This window comes from Numenius arquata, chromosome 14 (assembly GCF_964106895.1).
Source record: "Numenius arquata chromosome 14, bNumArq3.hap1.1, whole genome shotgun sequence".
NCBI lineage: Eukaryota > Metazoa > Chordata > Aves > Charadriiformes > Scolopacidae > Numenius > Numenius arquata.
In genome coordinates, this window is record NC_133589.1 from 2,897,841 (window position 1) to 2,918,010 (window position 20,170).

Sequence of the window (20,170 nt, forward strand, 5' to 3'; positions counted from 1 at the left end):
AAGCTGAGACCTTGTTACTATAAAAGCTTCTCTAGTGAGCATAGCTTCTTTTCTTGTTTTGGTTTTTGTTGTTTGTCTGTGGGGTTTTTTTTAATTAGTGTTTCCCCCTATGTAGTGTTTATGTCCCTCTTTGGTGCTCTGGTGACTCCCACTGTGATGGGACAGTTTGTTTTACACTGAGAGTCTCATCAACAGCAGTCATGCAATCTTCTGTACGTTCATAGATCATAAATTACAATTGTCTACATAAAACTTGGATGTACAAAATGAAGTTTCAATATTCTAATACTATGCCAATTCTAATTTTCCTCTCCAATTAGGGACTTGACTCTAAAGTAGGTGGCCACCATTAGCCAACCCAGACAACACCCCCTCCCCAAAGAAACCCACAGAAATTAGCACTTAAACTCAGGTCAGTGGTACAGACAACAGCCAACAACCGCTTTTAATTCGATTGATTTCCTGCTTGGTGACAAAAGACCACTGGGCTACTATAGCCTATTCCAATAAAAATATCTGCTCAACTATGGAGCCATCGTGCTAGAATTATGGCATTACTGGAACTAGCAACAGCAACCCCTAGTCTTGTCTTGATTGGCTGCAGTTAATTAAGTATCCAGAAACGCATATGAGCAATTCAGATTATTTCAGCATGCATTGCTTTGTATATCTGTCAACAGATTTTTTTTTTTTAAACCAGTAACCATTTATTCATAACAGACATTCAGAGAAAGGTAAATTACTACCTTGTGAGAAAGGAGAAGATTATGAGCTTCATTCACTACTGCAAAGATATTCAATGCCTTGGATGGAAGAGTGCGCAGAGTAGCTAAGCATAGTTAATCAAGATTCAAAAAGGAAAGTAGAGAACTCCAATATTCTCCCTTCTCTTCTATTCACTGAAAAAAAAAAAGAGCACTAATCCACGACTAAATGCAGAATCAAGGAATTTGATTCCTTTTTCCCTCCCTCTCTCCTCCCTTCCCCCCAACTCCAAAAGCAGAATGCACAGAGAAGGACTTCTCGTACTGAGCGTAGCACCTGTGTAATTACAAATTACAACTCTGCTAACCACTGTACTAAATAGAGATGCTTGCCACTTAATTAAACCCTTTCTTAGAGAGGAAATGCATATACATTCACACCATCTCCTCTCCTTAATTGGTCTCAGACATTGCAGGAAGCGAGTCCCCAAGATCTGTCAGCCAGCCAGCCCACAGATGTTTGGGGAAGAAAAGCAGGTCAGCATTACCAGGTTCGCTTCTTTGGCTCCAGGCGACAGGTCAGCAGATCAGTGTCTGCTCCCCGCAGCTGGCAGGCTCCCCGACCCAAAACCCTCCTCCAGCATTGGCCTCAATTCCTGTCAAATCTGCACTTCTCTTTACAAGAGACAGCGAGCCTGGACAGCGAGCACACAGAACAGCTCCAGCAGCTTAATGCGATATCATCGCTGGAGCCAACTAGATGTACCCTTGCAAATTGAAGGACAACTCTAGGTACTCTCCAAATCCACGCTTCGTTAAGGCGGAGAATTCCTCCCGGTCAGCCTTCACCATAGGCACCAGGGGGTTGGAAGGCAGGTCTCAGCATCACCACAGTTAGATGCGACTCAAGAACATCCAAGACCTCTGAGCAACAGAAGAGTCCAAGCACACCGCTTTTCTTTCTCATCCGTCAGCCTCACCTTTAATTTCCATACTGTATCCCATGGCCCTTCAGAAAAGGAGAGCTCATCTCTCCATCACTTCCCTGTGATGGGCATGGGAAGAAGGAAATTGATTCCGAAAAGCAACAGGAACAAAATCTTTTGCTTTATCTTCCACACACAAACATCAAGCTTGAGCTGACAGGACTATCTGCAACAGAAAATAGTGCCCCCCAAAATGGAGAGATCTACTTAAATAGGTCATTATCGACATACTCGCTCGCCTTCCAATCCTTGATTACGCTAACAGCAAAAACCTACCACCGATATAAAATAATTCTGCTGTGTGTACAAAGATCTTTGAGCACAGCAGGTGAAAAAAACCCACTTGCTATAGTCAGTACTTCCAATTAAAAACCCAAACAAAATCCAAATAAACAAACAAAAAAACAAAAATCAATGTAAAAAACAACAAAAAAACCACAAAAAGCCAAACCAAACAAACGAAACAAAACAAAAACCTCCAAAACCAACCCAAAACAAAAATCACACATTACTATTTATTCTCTCTCAAAAAAAAAAAAAAAACCACCCACACTTGGACTAAAACTCCTCTGAAGCTGTTGCTTATGATCCACTCAGCAGCTTTCACAAATTTGCATAACTTTTCAGCAAAACTTCAGCCTTTCCAAACTTGTAATCTTCTGCCACTTACGGATAAATACAGAGACAAATTTTGCATTAACCCTTGTCAGCTGCTCTCGATGACTATCAGTACCTGACTCACCAACCGCCTCATCTTTAAAACATACCTGATGCACATCGTTTTGCATCTTGCAGTACTCCAGTGTGCATCTATTTATGGATACCAAACTCACCTGGCTAATTCGTTAGAGGACAAAGGCAACACCAGCCAAACACAGACAAGTAGCAAGAAAAAAGGCCTTATTTAGATTAAAAGCTCACAGAACAAAAACCCTCATTTTTAAGAGCCTTCATTTTTTTATCTGGGTATCTTCTACATGCCACAGAAGGGAAGGTCAGAACAATAACGGTGATGCTCTCAAGTATGCAATTCTAAGGCTTGGGGTGGGGAGAAAAGAACCAGGCATTGAAGAACTCCTATTAAACAAGACAAAATGAAGAATGTGTGGCGTAAATATGAAGTTTACAGAGTTGATTGGTAAAACACTCTACTCTATATGCCACTAGGGAAATAAGCACAGATCTTTTTCATCCCAAGTTACTACCCTAAGTACCGGACAAGGAGACAGTGATTGCCCACATGCAGCATTAAGTAGATTTTTAAAGATTTGATAGCAACAACAACCAATTTTCATAAGATTCGCTGACCCTTCTTCAGGTGTCCAGCTGATGGTTCTGACATCAGGCTGATTGCCAGGCTGGAGCAGAAAACCAGTTTTCCCCAGCAGCAGGAGAAAGGATGCCATCTCGTGGGTGGTTTTGCACACTGTCATTGAAGTAAACCAGCTCCCTTTTCTTGCAACAATCTTCCAGAAACGTTTTTCTGTTAAAATACATGTTGTTTAATGGCAGTCAAAAAACTACCTGGAAAGTATCTCTAAGCTAATAGTTTAACTCTGAAAAAAGCAACCAAGTCTGCTGTCATTAACATGATTCTTCAATGCAGATGGTCAACAACTGTTAGAGTACAAGAAGCTCGTTTTCTCAACACAACTCTTTCCTAATAACGAAGTCCTACAATAGCCATACATTAATATCCTTCTCAAAGACAGTAAACTCACAAGTAAGTAAGACTTTCTACTCACAAAGCAAGAATTTCAGCATTTAGTGGTTTTTTTCCTCCTACAGCTGAAGCCAAATCCTACTGCAGGGATATCGAGTCAGAGCGACACATGACAAATGTATAAAAATCCCTGGCAGTGTAACAGTAACGTGCAAAAAGTACCCACAAAACAAAATTACATCCATGATAAAAGACAGAGCCAACTACACCAGAAAGTAGGCAGTAAGAAGTTCAAGATATCAAAAGGACATATAATTGAACACAAAAAAGTTTATGTAGATTCATAATGTGTACACATTACTATGGGGTGTATTATTTTATTATTTGGGTATGGTGCAGCTCACACATATATTATATACCATTTGTATAAGGCAAGCGTAAATCCAAGGGCTAATTCTTGAGTGAACACTGCACACCAGCAACGCAAACACACCAACGTGCTCTAGAGCTAAAGCTGTCTTTGTTTCCACATGTTATGAGAGCAGGAGAAAAACCCAGGAGCTTACACATGGAATCCAGAACTAGCAAACACGAGATTAGCCTTTGAGCAAACTGTTAATGCACTTGTTTTCCCCGCAAAAGGTGAAGCTTTATAAACACTTTGCTCTTTCATTGTTACCAGAAAGAGACTAGTACTAAAACAGCAGGATTATCACTCCGCTCCTAAAGCTGCACCTCCTTTCCAAGTATTATTACATAAAATTAGACTTGAAATTACACTCCTACGGTCTGATCATAAGCCAATCTGACAAAAAAGCCTGCTGGGACCAGGCAATCAGTGAACAGAAACCACTGAGAGCAGACACGGAACAAGCCCTGTGGAAGTGCTGGAGGAAAAGAAAAACCATCCCCTCCTAAAACGCCACAGGCTGCTCGCACTTCCCTTACGTTCTCTGCACCAATGAAAAACGTGATAAGAAAAGACGAGAAATCCTAACACATTCCCTTTTTCCTTGATAAGCAAGTTATTAGCAAACAGCACATTGCTCTGCCTATTTGGGACAACCATCCAACTTGTTCCTATTTTCTCCTACTATGAGATGAGCAATTAACTCTTCTCAAACCTTCACCACCAGCATACCCCAGGAACCTGACTAGGACAGTGATCTCTCATCATCTTCATATTCCTGACCAAAAATGAATGCAATTCATGCTGTGAGAAGTCTGAAAAAAACCAAGACAAATCAAAAAATGCACACGAAAAGAAAGGAGGCGGGAATCATCCAGTTCCACTTGTTACAATTGCATGTACAAGATGATTTTTCTCAAGAGCAATTCCCTTTTCTGTATGAGAAGACGCCATTAATAGCACTAAACAGTGTGGCCCAATCAAAAACCTAACACTTTACAGCAAATATTCTGATTTTAAATGAAGGAGTTATTAGACTTCAACTGGCAGAATCACTTGGTTCCATTTCTCTCCCACTGTGAAATTACCTCATTAAATCTTTAACAGCTTGAGGTAAGTAAAAAGCTTTTACTCCACCGTCTGATAAAACAGGTTTTGTGAAAAGGATTCATATTATTTCTGTCCATTCCTTGCCATAGGAGATTTCGCACAATTCTAACTTCATCTAAATGTATGTATTCTCAGCAGATGAAGGAGAGAGTCTCAAACATGCTACTTACTAGCATGCCTCTAGAAAAAGCTTCATTATCCTCATTAAACAGAAAGCACTGAGAAAATTAAGGGGGCTTTCCCAGGTTGAACACAAGTATCTTTCACATGAAGCAGTAAACCAAGCTCAAACCCTATGTGTGTGTTATCCAAACACTCCTACTTCCAAACAATCCCAGCAGTGTGCCAACACAGCTCTGGTAATGAATGGAATAAAGAAACAAATCGGTAAAACTCTGTTCTGTGGTTCACGTTGCAGCTCAGGCCTTGATCCGACACAAAAGGCGATCTCTACTATAACGCTCAGAGCAAGACAGTTATTTACAAGGAAGCATTTGTCCTTCTAGGGTAAGAACAACGTAAATATTTAGAGAAAATAAAGCAGTGCTGAAACATAGGACACATAAAAGCATTGTAGCTGCACAGAAAGCCTTCTGCAGAGGAAGAAAACGATCAGCAGATGCACCTTTTCCAGCCCTTCTTTATACCACGCACTCACACCAGAGACCTTGAACTGGTTCAGTGCTCCAGATGTCAGAAAGTTGTTAGGTAACAGTACATAAAGAGACTAGCTGGTGTTATAAAACACCCTTTTATAAGAAACTGAGTTTATTCCACTTCTCGTTAGATAAAATAACTACATTAACAACTGTTCTTCAGGGAAGAAAAGTCACCACATGATCTGGCAGTTTATTTTGATATCCAGATTTCAAAGAAATCACATATACAACATGGTTGGGTTTTTTTTTGTTTTATAAGCAACATATATTCTCTTCATATCCTAAAACTCTTAAAAGCTCACTTATTAAGCTAGCAGAATCTCTAAGCAAACGAACACGGCTATATACAAATAGTTCAAAGAACACAAGATTGAACCTTGGCCTTAGGGACACTGATGAAGCTGCCTTGGTGAAAAACGTTTATTAGTTCCCAAAGATACTTTATAACAGTTTGTACCTTAAGGTTCTACTCAAAGATAATAAAAAGTACTGGAAAAGCTTCCACATGAAGAAAAGACAGCAAAAAAAGACAATCAACACACTTCAGAGATCAGACAATTAAGAGGAAAGGAAAGTGGTTTAGAAGTTTTACCTCCCTCCAGAGCTGTGAGCACATACCTGATATTCAAGCCAGTGCTCTGATCCAGTTTCTCCCAGCTTTTTAATTTTCCCAGAAGTTTCTAAAATAGAGATCAAAGAGGAGTTAGACACACAAACAAATGTTCTAACAGCTCATTTTCCACACCATTTTCTCATAATTCTCCATTCAAACTCAGTGTCTTTTCCTCCTGTGGATTTCATTATCTTCTTGCCTAGTACTTTTGGGTCTCATGCTCCAGCCCTCACAAACCTTCTCCCTGTCAACACAGCTCTACGACATCAGGACTACAGATTATCCACCCCTGTGAGCTACCATCATCGTACTACACCTTGGCAGACTAGACCCTTGGCAGCAGAGAAGAAAAGCTGTGTCCTTGAGACAGGTTCTGTAGCAGCTGAAATGCCCAATTCTCCTTTTCCAGTTCCTCCAATAGCTTTTTATTTTCACTCAATACCAGATAATATTACCTAAACCTGATCAGACACCAGTAGAGTTCTGCAGATCAAGAAGTTTACACATTTAGGTTAATCTCTTGACAGCTCACTGTATGCTTGATACAGAGCGGGATGGAAGCAAGACAGTTTTATTCCCTTGAGACCACATTCTGGCAGCAATTCAAGCGCGTATCAAGGTTCTTACCACACGCCTCTTCGGCAACACCAGCTGGGCAGAGCTTAATGTCAAAAACTAGCATTTCCAGCAGAAGAAAGGTAAAAGTGAGACAGCAAGGCCAAAAAAAGACACTATGATAAGGTTGTTCTTTACAGAAAATCCCCAGCTGAACAACAGATATCCTCTTGCCTTCAACACCTTCATGTCTGTAGCTCCCCTCATGCTGACATTTAAGTTTGGGAACACCTAGTTCGAACCCATTAATTAAAACAAGTATCGTATCTCAATTAACACAATATAAGAAGAGCCTAAAATAAGATAGGCACAAAGGAAACCCCTATTCTGCTCATCCACCAAATGTTCCTAGCTCCTCACCTCATTTTCCAATTCAACAGACACGAGCTGTGCTTGTACTTTCTCATAGCGTTCCAGTTTTCTTTGGAGACCGTCTACCTCCTCTTTAAGCAACCCGTTGTTTTCTTTCATTTCCCTACGGTGGAGAGAGAGACAATCATTAAAGAGCCACGCGACTTAACTCCCTCTCACAAACTTCCAGATACACGTGGAACTACAGGGAATCAAATGACATTGAACAGATTGTGACATTCAGCTGACTCACTTCTATAACCCTCACTGCAAAGCCACTGCCACAAACACACACAGCTTTATTGAACTCTTTTTTTTTTTTTTTTTCTACTCTAAGTGCCATCCTAATTATGGGCAAATAACCTGAAGTTTTGTAGCTGCTTTACTGATTGGCAAAACAGCATGAAGAGTAGCGGAAGAGTCCCAACTCTGGTCTTCAGGCAGGCTGAATGCAGGGCTGGAACACAGCAAGTGGTTTTTGAGTGCTCTGTGATGACTGAGCAAGCACTAAGGCTGCTTGTTTTTACTTCAACAGAGGTGTGCAGGGGTGAGATAAAACTGTATAAAACAAAACCTCTACCCTGTTGATACCATGTTTATGTGCACAAAAAGCACAAGTGTGAGAAAAGATTGCAAGATAAAGAATTTCAAATGACAATGAAACACTAACGAGAACAAAGCCAAGGGAAATTATTTAATTTTAGAATAAGAAAAAGCTGGCAAGATCACTCATGTAATTCAGGCTTTTTTTTTTTTTTTTTTTAGAAAAAAAGATGCATCAAAAGATGGAAATAAAATTTCCTTTAAAAAAAAAAATATATATTTATCTATCTTTAAGGCAAGTTATTTCATAGTACATAGGAATTTCATTTTTCAAATTGTCACTTCAGAAAAGCAGAAAGCCCACTCTACTGAGGGCTATTATCAGAGAGCTTTAGAGATGTAAACAAAAGGCTTCCAAACATTGTGCTGAAACAACAGGCCTTTAAAGTAGCAGTAACAATAACAAAGCAAACCCAGTTACTACAGAAACGTTCAGCTGTCTCTTCTCTCTACAGGGATTTCTTTCCCAAACCTGTATAGAGTTCATCACTATCTTTAAACATTGAATGCTGTTCTAACAAATACGTATTACCACCCAGAACAATCAATACGCTCTTGCTGCGTGCAGGAAGATTATCCAGATCTTGTCAAATCTCTCATTTGGTAACCATCACAACACTGCTCAATTCATACGCAGAATGTATATGAAATGTTTAAACTTTCTCCTAAAGTTTCCCATATGGAAGTCCAATAGAGGGATTTGTTTCCCATACGGAAGCCCAATAGAGGGATTTGAAAGTGCATATAGTGCAATTGTAGCAGGTACAGAACACCCCAAAATAACCCTCTCAACAACTGAACCCTTCTTTCACCTGAAGTAGGCATTTTCCTCCCTGAGTTGGCGCAATTCCCGTTCCATTTTTGGGAAACGGGCCAGCTCTGCCTTCATGTTCTTGACAATTAGAGCATCATGTTCCTGCTGGGAGATCTTCTGTTCCAGATCCTGGAAAACACAGGATGACAAGAGGGCAGAAATTACTAACTTGGAACTCCTAAGAGCTGCTTCTCTTTTGTACTTTTTAAACTCAAATCAGTGACTCGAATGCAGTTGGAAGAGAACTCAGTAGGCCATCTGGTCCAATCCATTGCTTAGAGTAGGGATGACTCTTGTGCCACTTGTAACACCTGGGCTGGCCTCTTCTCTACACCTGTGTACCCTCAGTTCATAACAAAAAGATCTCTGCTAATCACTAAAAGGCCCTTCCTCTATTGACTAAACCAAATATGTGATTTTCCTGTCCTCTATCACTCCACCAGTGAAGTGTAGAGAAGTGCACTTGGAAGGCCTGCAAGAATTAGGAATTAAAAGAAACGATTTTAGCATTACGGTAAATGTTGCTCTTTTCCCCGACCCCCTTATCCCTCCCCCCAAAAAAAGAAATTTTATTTAGAGCTGTATTGCAGTCTGATACCCTGTTTCCTGACCTTTCTTTTCAATGGAGGAAGTCTCTTCTTGCAATCACAGACCTGGCACTGAGGCTGGATGTACCTTTGCTTTACAGCAACCACAGGCAATGCCACCATCAGCACCTGCTCAAACCAAAGCAACTCTCCACACCTGCCTCTCCCAGGAAGGTAAAACAAGTGAAAATGATACACACCCATACACCTACACCAGTTGAATTTAGCCAACTTCAAGCTATTGCTGGCCACCAGGTCAGATTCTTCTATAACAAACTAACCTTTTATTTCTGCAATAATTTAAAAAAACAACAAGAAAAAAAAAACCACCAAACACCACTGTTCTGTTCTTCCATGGAAGAAATTAAAAACTAAAGCTTTATATAGGCCACAAAGTTTCTTACCTTAATCTTCTGTTCATACTCTGCCAGTAGAGATTGGCTTGCTTGCATCGTCTGGATTTGCTGACTGGCCTCTTGCCATTTTCTATTAGATGTAGACACAAGAGGTGTTTAGGACCCAGGAATCACACACCAGGAACACCTCACATGCAGAAGCATCTCTAACAAACATTTTCAAACGCTACTAACAAGGTAGATGGTACTGTTACGGAAGATCATCTCTCAAACAGTTTCACACATACCATCTCCCTCTGATTCAGAGACAAAAATATCCATTTTTACTAGAAAGATACATCTTGAGAAATATCCCCAAAATCAAGCCACCTTAACTCTGAAACCACCAAATATACTCGCAGTAAATAAACCTTTGAAATTAAAGAGCTGAACTTTAGTAAGCACAGAAAACACACACTCATCTCTTTCAACTACCCCTTAACTATGATTTATGGCTTGGTATTTTTGTTCTGTTCCATCTATAATTTCAGATTAGCCGTTCCCACCCACATGCCTTCTGTTAACTCTCCACCATGAACATGAGACATCACTGAGATTTTAAACTCAAGTTGTTGTTTTTTCTCAAGGTACAGTTAAATTGCACCTTGGAGCTAGTTTCCAACAACGGTTATAACCTGCACATCCAGATCAAAGAACCCCTTTGAAGAGCGGAAATCAAACGCTGTTGGAAGTTTTGAGTAACAAAAACAGCAGAAGACTATAGCTTTGTTCGCCTTTTTCTCCCTACAGTCATTCATCCCCTGCTTACTTCTGTTGAACATCCAGCTGTTCCATCAGCTCCTGCTTCTGAGAGTCTTGGCTTGTCATCTGCATCTCTTGGTTCATTATATTCCACTGCAGCTCTGATATTTTCCCTTTTAATACAGTGATTGTCTGAATTAATGGAGAGAAAGAATAAACACAGACGGCTATGAGTCTCCAAGTTGGACATTATGGATGGGGATAGACAGAAATCGTATCCAACTAAAAAGTACAAACACCAAATCTAGAAACAATCACGCACTTTTGCAAGCCTTCAGACCTGCGAACTCACCTCAAAAACAAGGCAAGAGAAAATCATTTAGTTACTTTCATCTGTCACCCAAATTGTCATTTCCCTTACCTATTAAGTGGGTGACCTCAAACTGGCATGAAAAATACCAAGCTTCAAAGCTAGATGATGACAAAACACAAGTATATATATATTAAAGTAAAAAATTTATCCCACAACCATTCCAAATATATTTTGTTTGGGTTTCAAAATTGAAAGTGTCTGGGTTTGCCTCAACCAAATACCAGAAATATTATGCTTCCCTTAAAAGTAGAGGCCAGTGTTTTTAAAATTCTGTTCTAAATATCTTAACTCTAAAGAAAAACTCACAGGTTTGTTTCAAACCGCCATTACTCGGCTCCCTTTAACAGGGAAAAAGAGAAAAATCTCAAAACATTTCATATGTAGGGTGCTCTCTAGACAGAGAGATATGTGGGGGTCTCATCTTGATACTGATGGATATGAAAATAAAAATAACACAGAACTGCTGCACATATTTCATAGGTGGGTTCGGTCTCTCTCATGTGCCACCGTCTCCCTGGTTTTAATCCCTGATAACTGGCACGTTAAATCTGTTCACCCGCTTTATCACATAGATACATTTCCAGTGAGACCTAGGCAGGAGGAAGGCTTAAGGACTGGTGCAGAAAACCAAATCAAACAGAAAAGTCACAAATGATCTGCCTGAACTTAACTATAACAATATCTGAAAAGGCTAAGGCTTGAGAAGATGCTCTGTTCACCCAAAAGAACTGAAATTCTTATCCAAGCATCCATTCTATAGTGGAACACAGAGACATTCTTTGTACATAACTTTGGTCTCATACACTCTACAGTTCCCCCTGCTTCCCTGAACACCTTCCCACCTTATCTCCTCCATCATTTCCCCTTCCTTTACTCAACATCACATAACCTGACTTCTAAACCTAGATGCTGTCTGTTGCCTTGCGCTTTTTTTCCTCCTTTTCCATGCCAACCTAAGAATTCTCTTCTCGCTAATTAACACAGCGACATCTTCTGACCTATTCACTCGCACCCGGACTCGGTTAGGGTCCAGACTTTGACAGCAAAGACACACACCCCCAGGGTTTATCCATCTCCAGATGATGGACATAGTGATTCCAATTATTATTTTTTTTTTTTAAATCAAAAAGGGCATTTTCAATTCACAAGAACTGCAAAGACACCTGAAACTATGAACGGATTAAAAAATTACTCTGCTCTTACTTCATTAGCTTCAGCTAATTTGCTCTCCTTCTCTTGCAGCTTCTTACTCATCGTCTCCATGCTCTTCTTATAGGACTTGTTCATCTCCATTTGTTCTTTCAGTTTATTTTCAGCTTCTGCTTCCCTTTCCTGATATTGCTTTATGCGTGTGAGCAGCTCCTGGTTACGGTCAGCCTCTCGCTTGCAAAGAAAAAAAAAAATGCAAAGAGATGTAAGAAGAAAGTAGCACAAAGGTGAATCCGTTTTCATTTCTACTGTCTCCGTTTCTCATTACTGGGGTCACCAAGGCATCACCATGAACCAGCATTACTCAGACCATAGCTTCAACCTCTGCACCGGCAAGGGTAAAAACATCTTACCAGCAGCAACTCAATGTCAAGGAACCACCAAGGGCAATGGAGCTAAAAAATTAAGAGACAGAGTCTTCCAAATCTCTTAAGACTGTGACAAGAATATGAGAAAACAGACATGGCTTCAGAGACTCCACCGCACACTCTCCAGCAGATCAAAGATGAAAACGCTTGATGCTCCAATCTAAAGCTGACCCATGCATAGCAAATTGACTTTCAGAAACTCAGACCTCAATAGCTGGGTTAGTAAGACAAGCTTGCCTCTGCAGCTTCTGGAAACTGTATGATGCTATTTAATAGAAAAGAAATGGGGTTTAAATGCACAGTATTATCAACAAATACAATAAATATTTTTGCAGTCTGACAACCTTTCGTACCCCATTTCAGTTTAGCCTGACCACAAATTGATTAACACTTATTGAAAAAATGTGTAGTGAATTCCTTTGCTAATCAAAGCAAATCGAGACACGGATTTACATAGTAAGCAAGGATTATGCAAAGCAACGTGAGGTTCCTAAAACCTTTATCCACACGACTCAAAAAACCCACAGAATCTGAGCAGGGTAATTACCACAGTGCTGGATTAGTGCTGCTCCCTTTTTTTGTACCAGTATTTCAAGGGTTTCTGTGACTGACTCAGCTACATTTCAGTTTGAACTCTTCAAGGCTTAATCCCACATCACCCGACTTCAGAGCAACAAGGAATTTAGTCCCTGACTCGCTATTTCACAACCACACACTAAATCTGTCACCCAGCACCCTTGTAAAATACAACAAAACTTACTTATTTTTTTAATATTTCTTTTTAAATAATCAGCTGCCTCTAAGGCCTTTATTATGCTACAAAACCCACAGATCTATTACTTATTTCAGTAATGTAGTTAAGGAAACATATGCAGGCATAAAACCAGAAGCCAATAAAAGCCATTAGTCCCCGAGTGAGGCTCACTCTTTTATCAGTGCAAGCTCTCTTGTGTGACAGTGCAGGGTTGGCACTGCTGCCATTCCAATTAATTACAGTCACACAAACTAAATGCTTGCAATTGTGCCAGCAGAAGTTTTAAATTCATCTGGGAGAAAAACGCTTCGATACTTCTGGGGGAAACAAGTACCAAATCCCTTTTGTTATTGCTACCCCTGACAACTTCAGAGCTAAACTCACAGAATCTAGCGATCAGGTTATCAGTTTGTCAACAAAACAAGGCTTTGGTGTTCACACTCTTGCGTGCATTAGTGAGTCAGTGCAGGGCGAAGGGATCTGTGGAGCAAAACAGCTGGTGCTGGGAACGTGACACCCACACCACCACCACGCTTGTGGTATATGCAAACACGGTAAATGCATTCCCGGGGCATTTATTACAGATTCGCTCAAGTCTTGCTCTGAAGACCGTGTCCGTTGGCAGCCAGAGAACACCAGGCTTGCTCCTGGATTGCATCTTTCAGTTCAGTTTCATCCCAAAAGTGTCGACTATACACATTCTGAGACACAAAACTGCAAACCAAAGCACAGCACCCGAGAAGTCAAGAGCACATCCCTGATCCAAACTAAAACCCCAACATACATGCACTACAGATGTCCTTAGGCCCACAACATCAAGCCATCTATAGCCGCCATACGTACCTCATAGTTCCTGGCATTGGTATTAGCTGCCTTCTCTAGCTCAATGCGAGCTCGTTTGTGGCTAAGCTCCATCTGCATCTTCTCTCGTTCCACCTGCAGGAGCTGGGATTTGGAGTGGATCTGCCCAGCTTGTTCTTCCAACTGGCCAGTTCACATGTGAAAAAGAACATTGCACACCATTAACAGCGCTGCAATAATATCATTAGCTCCCACCCTGTACTATTCAGCTGACACTCCCGTGCCATTTTACAAATTACAAGGAAGCTATCACCGTGTTTGCGGTACTTCTCACACCAGCTGCAGATGTGGAAATCAAGAATTCAACAACACGCTCAGAAACCCACATGAAATTAACGTTAGTTGGAAAGACGTGAATTTCAAATTCTTCATTCAGAATTTCTCATTCAATCTCTAGAGGTGCTCTGACAAAATGTACTTCTCTCTCTGCAATACGATTACTTATGAACTCCCTAACAGCAGCTAACCAAGAAGCAGAGATCATGCTCCCCATGAAATTTAACTGCTGAGCAAAATAACATGTTTTTCTAATACCTGCTACAACATTATGCTTCATGTTTTCATTCAAACTAGAGCACAGACAATATTAATAGCATACCTCACCTTTAAGCAATGTACATTCAACACATTGCTAACAAAGGTTCTAACCAGTGAGCGCCTCCTTGAACCATGTCTGTAACCAGAGATGTACCACAGACAGAAAATAAAACTTTGTCAACATTCCAAATGCAAAGCAGATTTACATTAAAAAGAAAGCCAGCCTATTTTACACTCAGAGACTGAAACAGAAATTATATTATGATACAGAAAATTCATTCTAGGCTAATAAACAGTCCTTATGATCCAAGATGTCAGCTTACTTTATGAGTATAAGGCAACTTACAGGAAAAAGTCAAAAAAAACACGTGGATACGAACAGAAGAGGACAAGAAAGCACAACTGTTTAGCACATCAAAGTCATAGCACAATGCGAGTCTCCTGTATGTGTCCCAGCAAAGAAACTTTAAGGAAGGTTGTAAAAAAAAAAAAAGGTAAAAAATTACTTGTTAGAAAAAAATATTAACAGATATAAAGGTCCTTTGTTCAGTAATATGAAAACAACTTACAATTTAATTTCCTGAGCTGCTGTACAGATATAACAAGCAGGGAAGAAATTCAAAGGACCTTTCTTAAATTTTTACAAAACAGAAATAAATATGTCTGCACTTAAAAAAAAAAAATAAAGATTCTAGAATGTTGACCAAAAGCAAGCTTCCATTATCGAGCTTGCATGAATAATAGTTTTAGAAAGAATGGTCAGATCTTAATGAAATCAGTCCCGATTCCTGGAATCAAAAGGAGTCTACAACCACACTGAAGCAGTGCTGCAGGCATCACCAAGCCGCGGACACCTCACCTGCACCCTCTGCTGGTACTGAATCTGCAAGGAGCTTTGAGTCGATCCTGGTGTGGCCAGTCCAGACACCCCCTCCATACGCTGCGAAATGAAGTTGTTGAGGGATCTCAGGGTGGAGAAGACAGTGGTATTATTTTCCAAGTCCTCCATGGCTCTGGAAATACACAGAAAGTCATCAGCAAAACATTCAGAGCAACCTACAGTGTACTGACTGCTTTGCTAAAGAGAGATACATCACTGCCCTGAGGAAACACTAAATGCAAGGTCTTCCAATTTACAGGGTACAAACCCCAATCCACTAGTCCCTGCTGGGATCCACAGATTACCGCTGGGGCCAATTTCAAGCAGAAAACACTTCCCAACCAAGGCTGAAGTTGTACATCTCTGAAATGAGAAACTGACGCAGCACAGCCTGCGCTTCCCTGAGCTTTCTACCTGAAATAGTTTCCTTTTACTTAAATACGTTCTCCTCTGAATCTCAGCCCATAAGAGTACAAATAAGAGCTATCGTAAGTTACATGAAACTGAATTCTCCTTTCCTATATAAGTCAAGATAGATTCTGGGATACAAGTTAACATAGTAGGACATGGAGATCTACAGCACATACATTTGAGCCTGATGGGGGGGGAGGAGAACTAATTCTGTATCAGCAGCAAACCCTACCCTCAACACAACTTGATTCTGGTTTCCAAAAAGCACTTTGGAACCAAACTTCCAGCAGTGAGACATCCCAAGTTCACAGATCACTTCTGTAAGTAAAGCCGTGCCTCCTCATTCACATAAAAGTTTTCGCAATTCTTCCTTCAAATTGGGAAGGGTACTAACTAAAAGGCCAAAGACAAATGAAGCCTGGAGCTCAGCAAAGCCTGCAAGGTTTCCCAGGAGACTTCAGGAAGCCTTAAGTGCATCTCTCTAGTGTGCGTGCCACAGAGCCCCAGAAGCACAGAAGAAGGTTCAGGACCAGGAAAGGCAACCCCACAACATTCACACAGGCTTGTACTACAAACACAGATTTGAAGCAAACTTCCAGGGTAACGCAGCAGTTATTCTTTGGATTTATATCTTCATGAAAAGGACACACAATAGAAGCACACAGGCAAAAGATCAGCCAAAGCCCAAATGAAAATGTTTATTCAGAGTAAGTACGTCAGTATCACCTGCAAATAAATTCAAGTCAACACCACCAACAGGTAGCTGTGCTGCAGCAAGCCTGTTTTGCAATTAAGAACAGTGCTAAGAAGACGCATACGCCCCCCTCCCCGCGGCAGAAAGCCCTTTGGCACAGCCCCCCCCCCGCCCCCACAGCCCGGAGCCCCGCGGCCAGGGCCCCCCCCAGGCCCCCCCGGACCCCCTCACACCACAGCCCTGCCCCGCCTCGGGAGCGGCGAGCGGCCGCCCGGCGCTGTGAGGAACAGGGGACACGGCGCGGCCTCCCTTCCCCGTTCCCACACTGCCGAGCTCGGCGACCGAGCGGCGAGGCCTAGGCCGGGCCGAGAGGAGCCGGCGGCCTCCGCGGCCGCCCTCGGCCGCCCTCACTCACTCACCCGCCGCTTGGATCTCCCTCCTCGCCCCGCCGCCGAGATCTCGCGGGAACTCCCCCTCAGCTCTCGCGAGAACAGCGGCACGGGCCGCCGTAACGACGGGACTAGGCGCGCAATCCCGCCTCGGCCTCCGCGCCGTACCGTAATGCCCCGCTTCGAGCTCAGCCCGCCCCCCAAAACCGCTCGGTGTCCCCCTCGGTGTCCCCTCCGCTCTGCGTCCCCAGGACAGGGCTGCCACGGTCCTGCTCGGGCAGAGTCCTCCTGCCCCACCGCAGCTGCATTCAGGCCGGAGATCCAGACCGGGAGGTTTCGAAGCTGCTAAAATTTGATTGATCTATAAGCGCCCCCAAATGAGATGTCTGTAACGAGAAAGATCCGGAATCCTGAAACACAGAGAGCGGCGCCAGCCCCTCTGGCAACTCATGCCACAGCCGGCCCGATAAAAGTGCTATTTAATGGAAAAGTTGTCACTTCCAGATAAGGCGGTGGCTAAATTTATTTTCGCAGAGAGAACCGTAGCAATTCCATCAGTAACTGGCCCTGTCCGGGAACATCTTGTCACCGCACCTAAAAATGCCATCGGTCAAACACGGAACACCACCAAAAACACCTGACAATTATCTGCTGAGTCGCCGCGCCCCTGCCCCGCTGCCATCTTCCCGATTTAGGAGCATAATGAGGTAGCAACTTCTAAATATAACCTGCGCCTCCACAGAACGCGGCAGAGCCAGCAGGGAACACGCTCCCCAGCCGGAGGGAGCCGCGTGTCCCCAGGGGCTGTGACACGGCTCGTACGCGACAGCGCAGCGCCTGACACACACAAAAACCTCTATTTTTATACGCGCCAATAAATTGCACCGGCTTTTAAGAACAGCGAAGAGGCAATAAACCGGCTCAGAGTCCCCTCGCTGTTCCCTCTCACGGTTAGTCTCAGACGTGACAACCCCGGTAGCGCAATGATTTTCAAGCACACGTTAAAAAACTCGTATAATCACTCTTTTATTTTCCTTTCCATTATTCCAGCCCCAGAGGTTGCCTTTCAGATTGCTCCTCTCCATTCCCCACCGGTTTCTCCGCAGGTGAGGAGGCAGACTGGACGTCTCCGCTGGTGTAATTAGTGGATAAACCCGGTGGGACACCGCCCTGGTTTATTTTTGTATTTGAAAAGCATGATGTTCTTGGTAAAAATTGTGGCGGATTTTCCCAGGTTGTTCTCAACAATGTCACGGTTCCAGTCAGGGGTCTTAACGTTGGGATTTTTCCTTAAACACACGCCAAGTTCAGCTTTCCCATCCGTGTCCCATCACCTGTTTGATAACCCGCGCTCCTCAGCGTTCATTTCCCTTTGTACAGCCTTGCCAAATAATAAGATTCGGCCGAATCCTTCCGGCTGGCCCGAGGCTTGATCGTCCTCACGTCTTGGAACTGCTCCTTCAGCCTGTTTTGCAGAAGGCGGGAGTCATGTCCATCCCAGAATTTACACAGCATCGTCCCTTTGGGCTTTAAAACGCTTTTGGACAGATCCAGAAGGGCTAAACACAGACTGATCAGCTTCCGATGATCCAGTTCTTTGATGCCCGTCGCGTTAGGGGCCATGTCGCTCAGGATAACGTCCACCTTCTCGGCGGGAAGCAGGCTCTGGATCGTCCTCAGCGTGCTGGGGTCTGCAACGTCAGCCTCCGAGAGGAACACTGCTCCTTCCAGGGGAGAAATCCGCAGGAGGTCAACGCCGAGGACAAAGCCGGTGGGGAGAGCGGGATCTAGATGATAAGGATGAACGACATGCTGAGCGCTCATCGGGGCTGCAAACAACCCGCCCGCGCACCAGCTCCAGACAAGTCAATAAACAAGAACGTTATCACCTGCCTTGTCTGGTCTGCTCCTCCTTAGACCGTTTGCCGTGTGCATCCGGATGGATGGTTTGCTATAAGCCAATCCATCCACGACAGGAAAACTCAGTTACTTTGGATAAGCAAGGGGTATTTTTCTTGCTTTTTTTTTTTTTTCCCTGTTCTTTCAAAGCTGGCAGTCCAGAAATCCTGGACAACAGCACAGATAGTAACACCTTGTCTTGTAAATATTAGTGGCTTAAAACACATAACGAGTACACGGTGATTACCACCATTTTTCAAAGACGGGAAATAAAAAAAAAACCCCAAAACAGAAAAGCCAAGTTACTTGCTGGAGGCTACATGAATTTCAGAACTGGATGAAGGGATTCTCCCCACACCACAGTTAATCCAAACACTTTGTTATACCTACAGTAGCACCTCATGGTAAGTTTTTACTTCACAAAGATGATTTCTCCAGACCGTATGAAGATTTCAACTGTCACGCAGACACACACCTTCATGCTTCTACCACTGACTCTGGCGTTTGCCAGTGCCCGTTTGCCAGTCCCTTCCCCACACCGCCACCATCGCAGCTGAGTTTTCTCACACACTTCAAGATGAGCACCACCCCCCTCTTGTCTGCCAAAAACGTTCACTTACCGGTACCTAAGGCGTTGACTCTCTCTACAGCAACCTGGCTCCAAGCACCAGGCGCCGCTCCACAGTCAAGAACGGCAAGCCCTGGACGAAGAATATGAAGCTTGTCATCGATCTCCAGTAGTTTGAAGGCACTTCGGCAACGGTAATGCTGCCGCTTGGTTGCCTTGACAAAGGGATCCTTCAAGTGCCGCTCCAGCCACCAGTGCTCAGTTCCAGTTTTCTTCAGAAACCCCGCCGTGGTGTGGAGACATTTGCCTGCAAGTTGCCGACAGCTGCCCGGGGAACAGAGGTGAGTTAATCAGACAGCGCATCATCACCATGTATTTCAAAAGTCTCTATGGTAATTAATTCTAATCTCGACTACCACTCCCCCCATTTGTCACCGGGCTCAAAAAAACCCTTCCAAATTCGAGATTCATGGTACCTTTAGTTATCTGGTCCAATCTCAACGTACTTTGGATGGAGGCCTCACAGGTTACCCCCTGAGCGGAGGCAGGGAAGAGGGCCCCGATCCCAGGCAAAGAGGGCCCCAATCCTAGACAGCTCTTGGCTTCTGCTCTGGTGCCTGCACTGAAGGCCACGACACGGCAGACTGACCCCAAGGAGGACCTGGGCTGCCTCAGAGGGGCTGGCGGCCTCCGTGAGTACCCTAGCCCCTCAGAGGACAGAGGGACGCCCCAGCTGCTGGAGGCTCCTTCACGTCTCGGAGCAGAGCACACCGACAGCCACCGCCGCCACCACCTTCCAGGTAACTGACCGCCGGCACCGACAAGCCCCACACGCCCCCTCCCCGCTCCTGACGGAAACTTACGGCGCCGGGACTAACGCCGCACTTCCCCGGGGACACCCCACCACCGTGGCGGGACCCGGCGGCCCGGCCCGGCGCCGAGCTCTCCTCAGCGGCCCCGCACGCACCTGCCCCCCCACCAGGCCATGGCGGCCGCCTCGGCCCGCCCCGCTCCCC

The 20,170-nt window shown here is 43.5% G+C and overlaps 2 protein-coding genes across 2 annotated transcripts in view; both read right to left on the minus strand.

Moving 5' to 3' along the window:
• The window catches only part of MAD1L1 (mitotic arrest deficient 1 like 1), a 376,963-nt gene extending 360,208 nt beyond the window's left edge, over window positions 1-16,755 (minus strand). Inside the window, exons 1-9 of the mRNA XM_074158818.1 lie at window positions 16,718-16,755; window positions 15,173-15,326; window positions 13,759-13,899; window positions 11,788-11,967; window positions 10,279-10,403; window positions 9,519-9,600; window positions 8,526-8,656; window positions 7,120-7,234; window positions 6,150-6,211 (exon numbers count right to left, since the gene is read on the minus strand). Of these exons, the coding sequence (XP_074014919.1) occupies window positions 6,150-6,211; window positions 7,120-7,234; window positions 8,526-8,656; window positions 9,519-9,600; window positions 10,279-10,403; window positions 11,788-11,967; window positions 13,759-13,899; window positions 15,173-15,322 (986 nt within the window). The 5' untranslated portion in view covers window positions 15,323-15,326; window positions 16,718-16,755. The remainder of the gene's footprint in view (window positions 1-6,149; window positions 6,212-7,119; window positions 7,235-8,525; window positions 8,657-9,518; window positions 9,601-10,278; window positions 10,404-11,787; window positions 11,968-13,758; window positions 13,900-15,172; window positions 15,327-16,717) is intronic.
• A 936-nt stretch (window positions 16,756-17,691) lies between these two features.
• MRM2 (mitochondrial rRNA methyltransferase 2) lies at window positions 17,692-20,166 on the minus strand. Its single transcript, XM_074158819.1, has 3 exons — window positions 20,122-20,166; window positions 19,207-19,478; window positions 17,692-18,474 (listed from the first exon to the last, which is right to left on the minus strand). The coding sequence occupies exons 1-3, from the start codon at window positions 20,139-20,141 to the stop codon at window positions 18,050-18,052; spliced, it is 717 nt and encodes a 238-aa protein (XP_074014920.1). The 5' UTR covers window positions 20,142-20,166; the 3' UTR covers window positions 17,692-18,049.
• Window positions 20,167-20,170: the final 4 nt, after the last annotated feature.

Coding starts and splice junctions, on each gene's coding strand:
- MRM2 (XM_074158819.1), bottom strand. CDS start 20,141: ATGGCCTGGTGGGGGGGCAG. Junction 19,479..20,121: donor ATGGCCTGGTGGGGGGGCAG/GTGCGTGCGGGG, acceptor TTCCCCGGGCAG/CTGTCGGCAACTTGCAGGCA. Junction 18,475..19,206: donor AGTCAACGCCTTAGGTACCG/GTAAGTGAACGT, acceptor CTTATCATCTAG/ATCCCGCTCTCCCCACCGGC.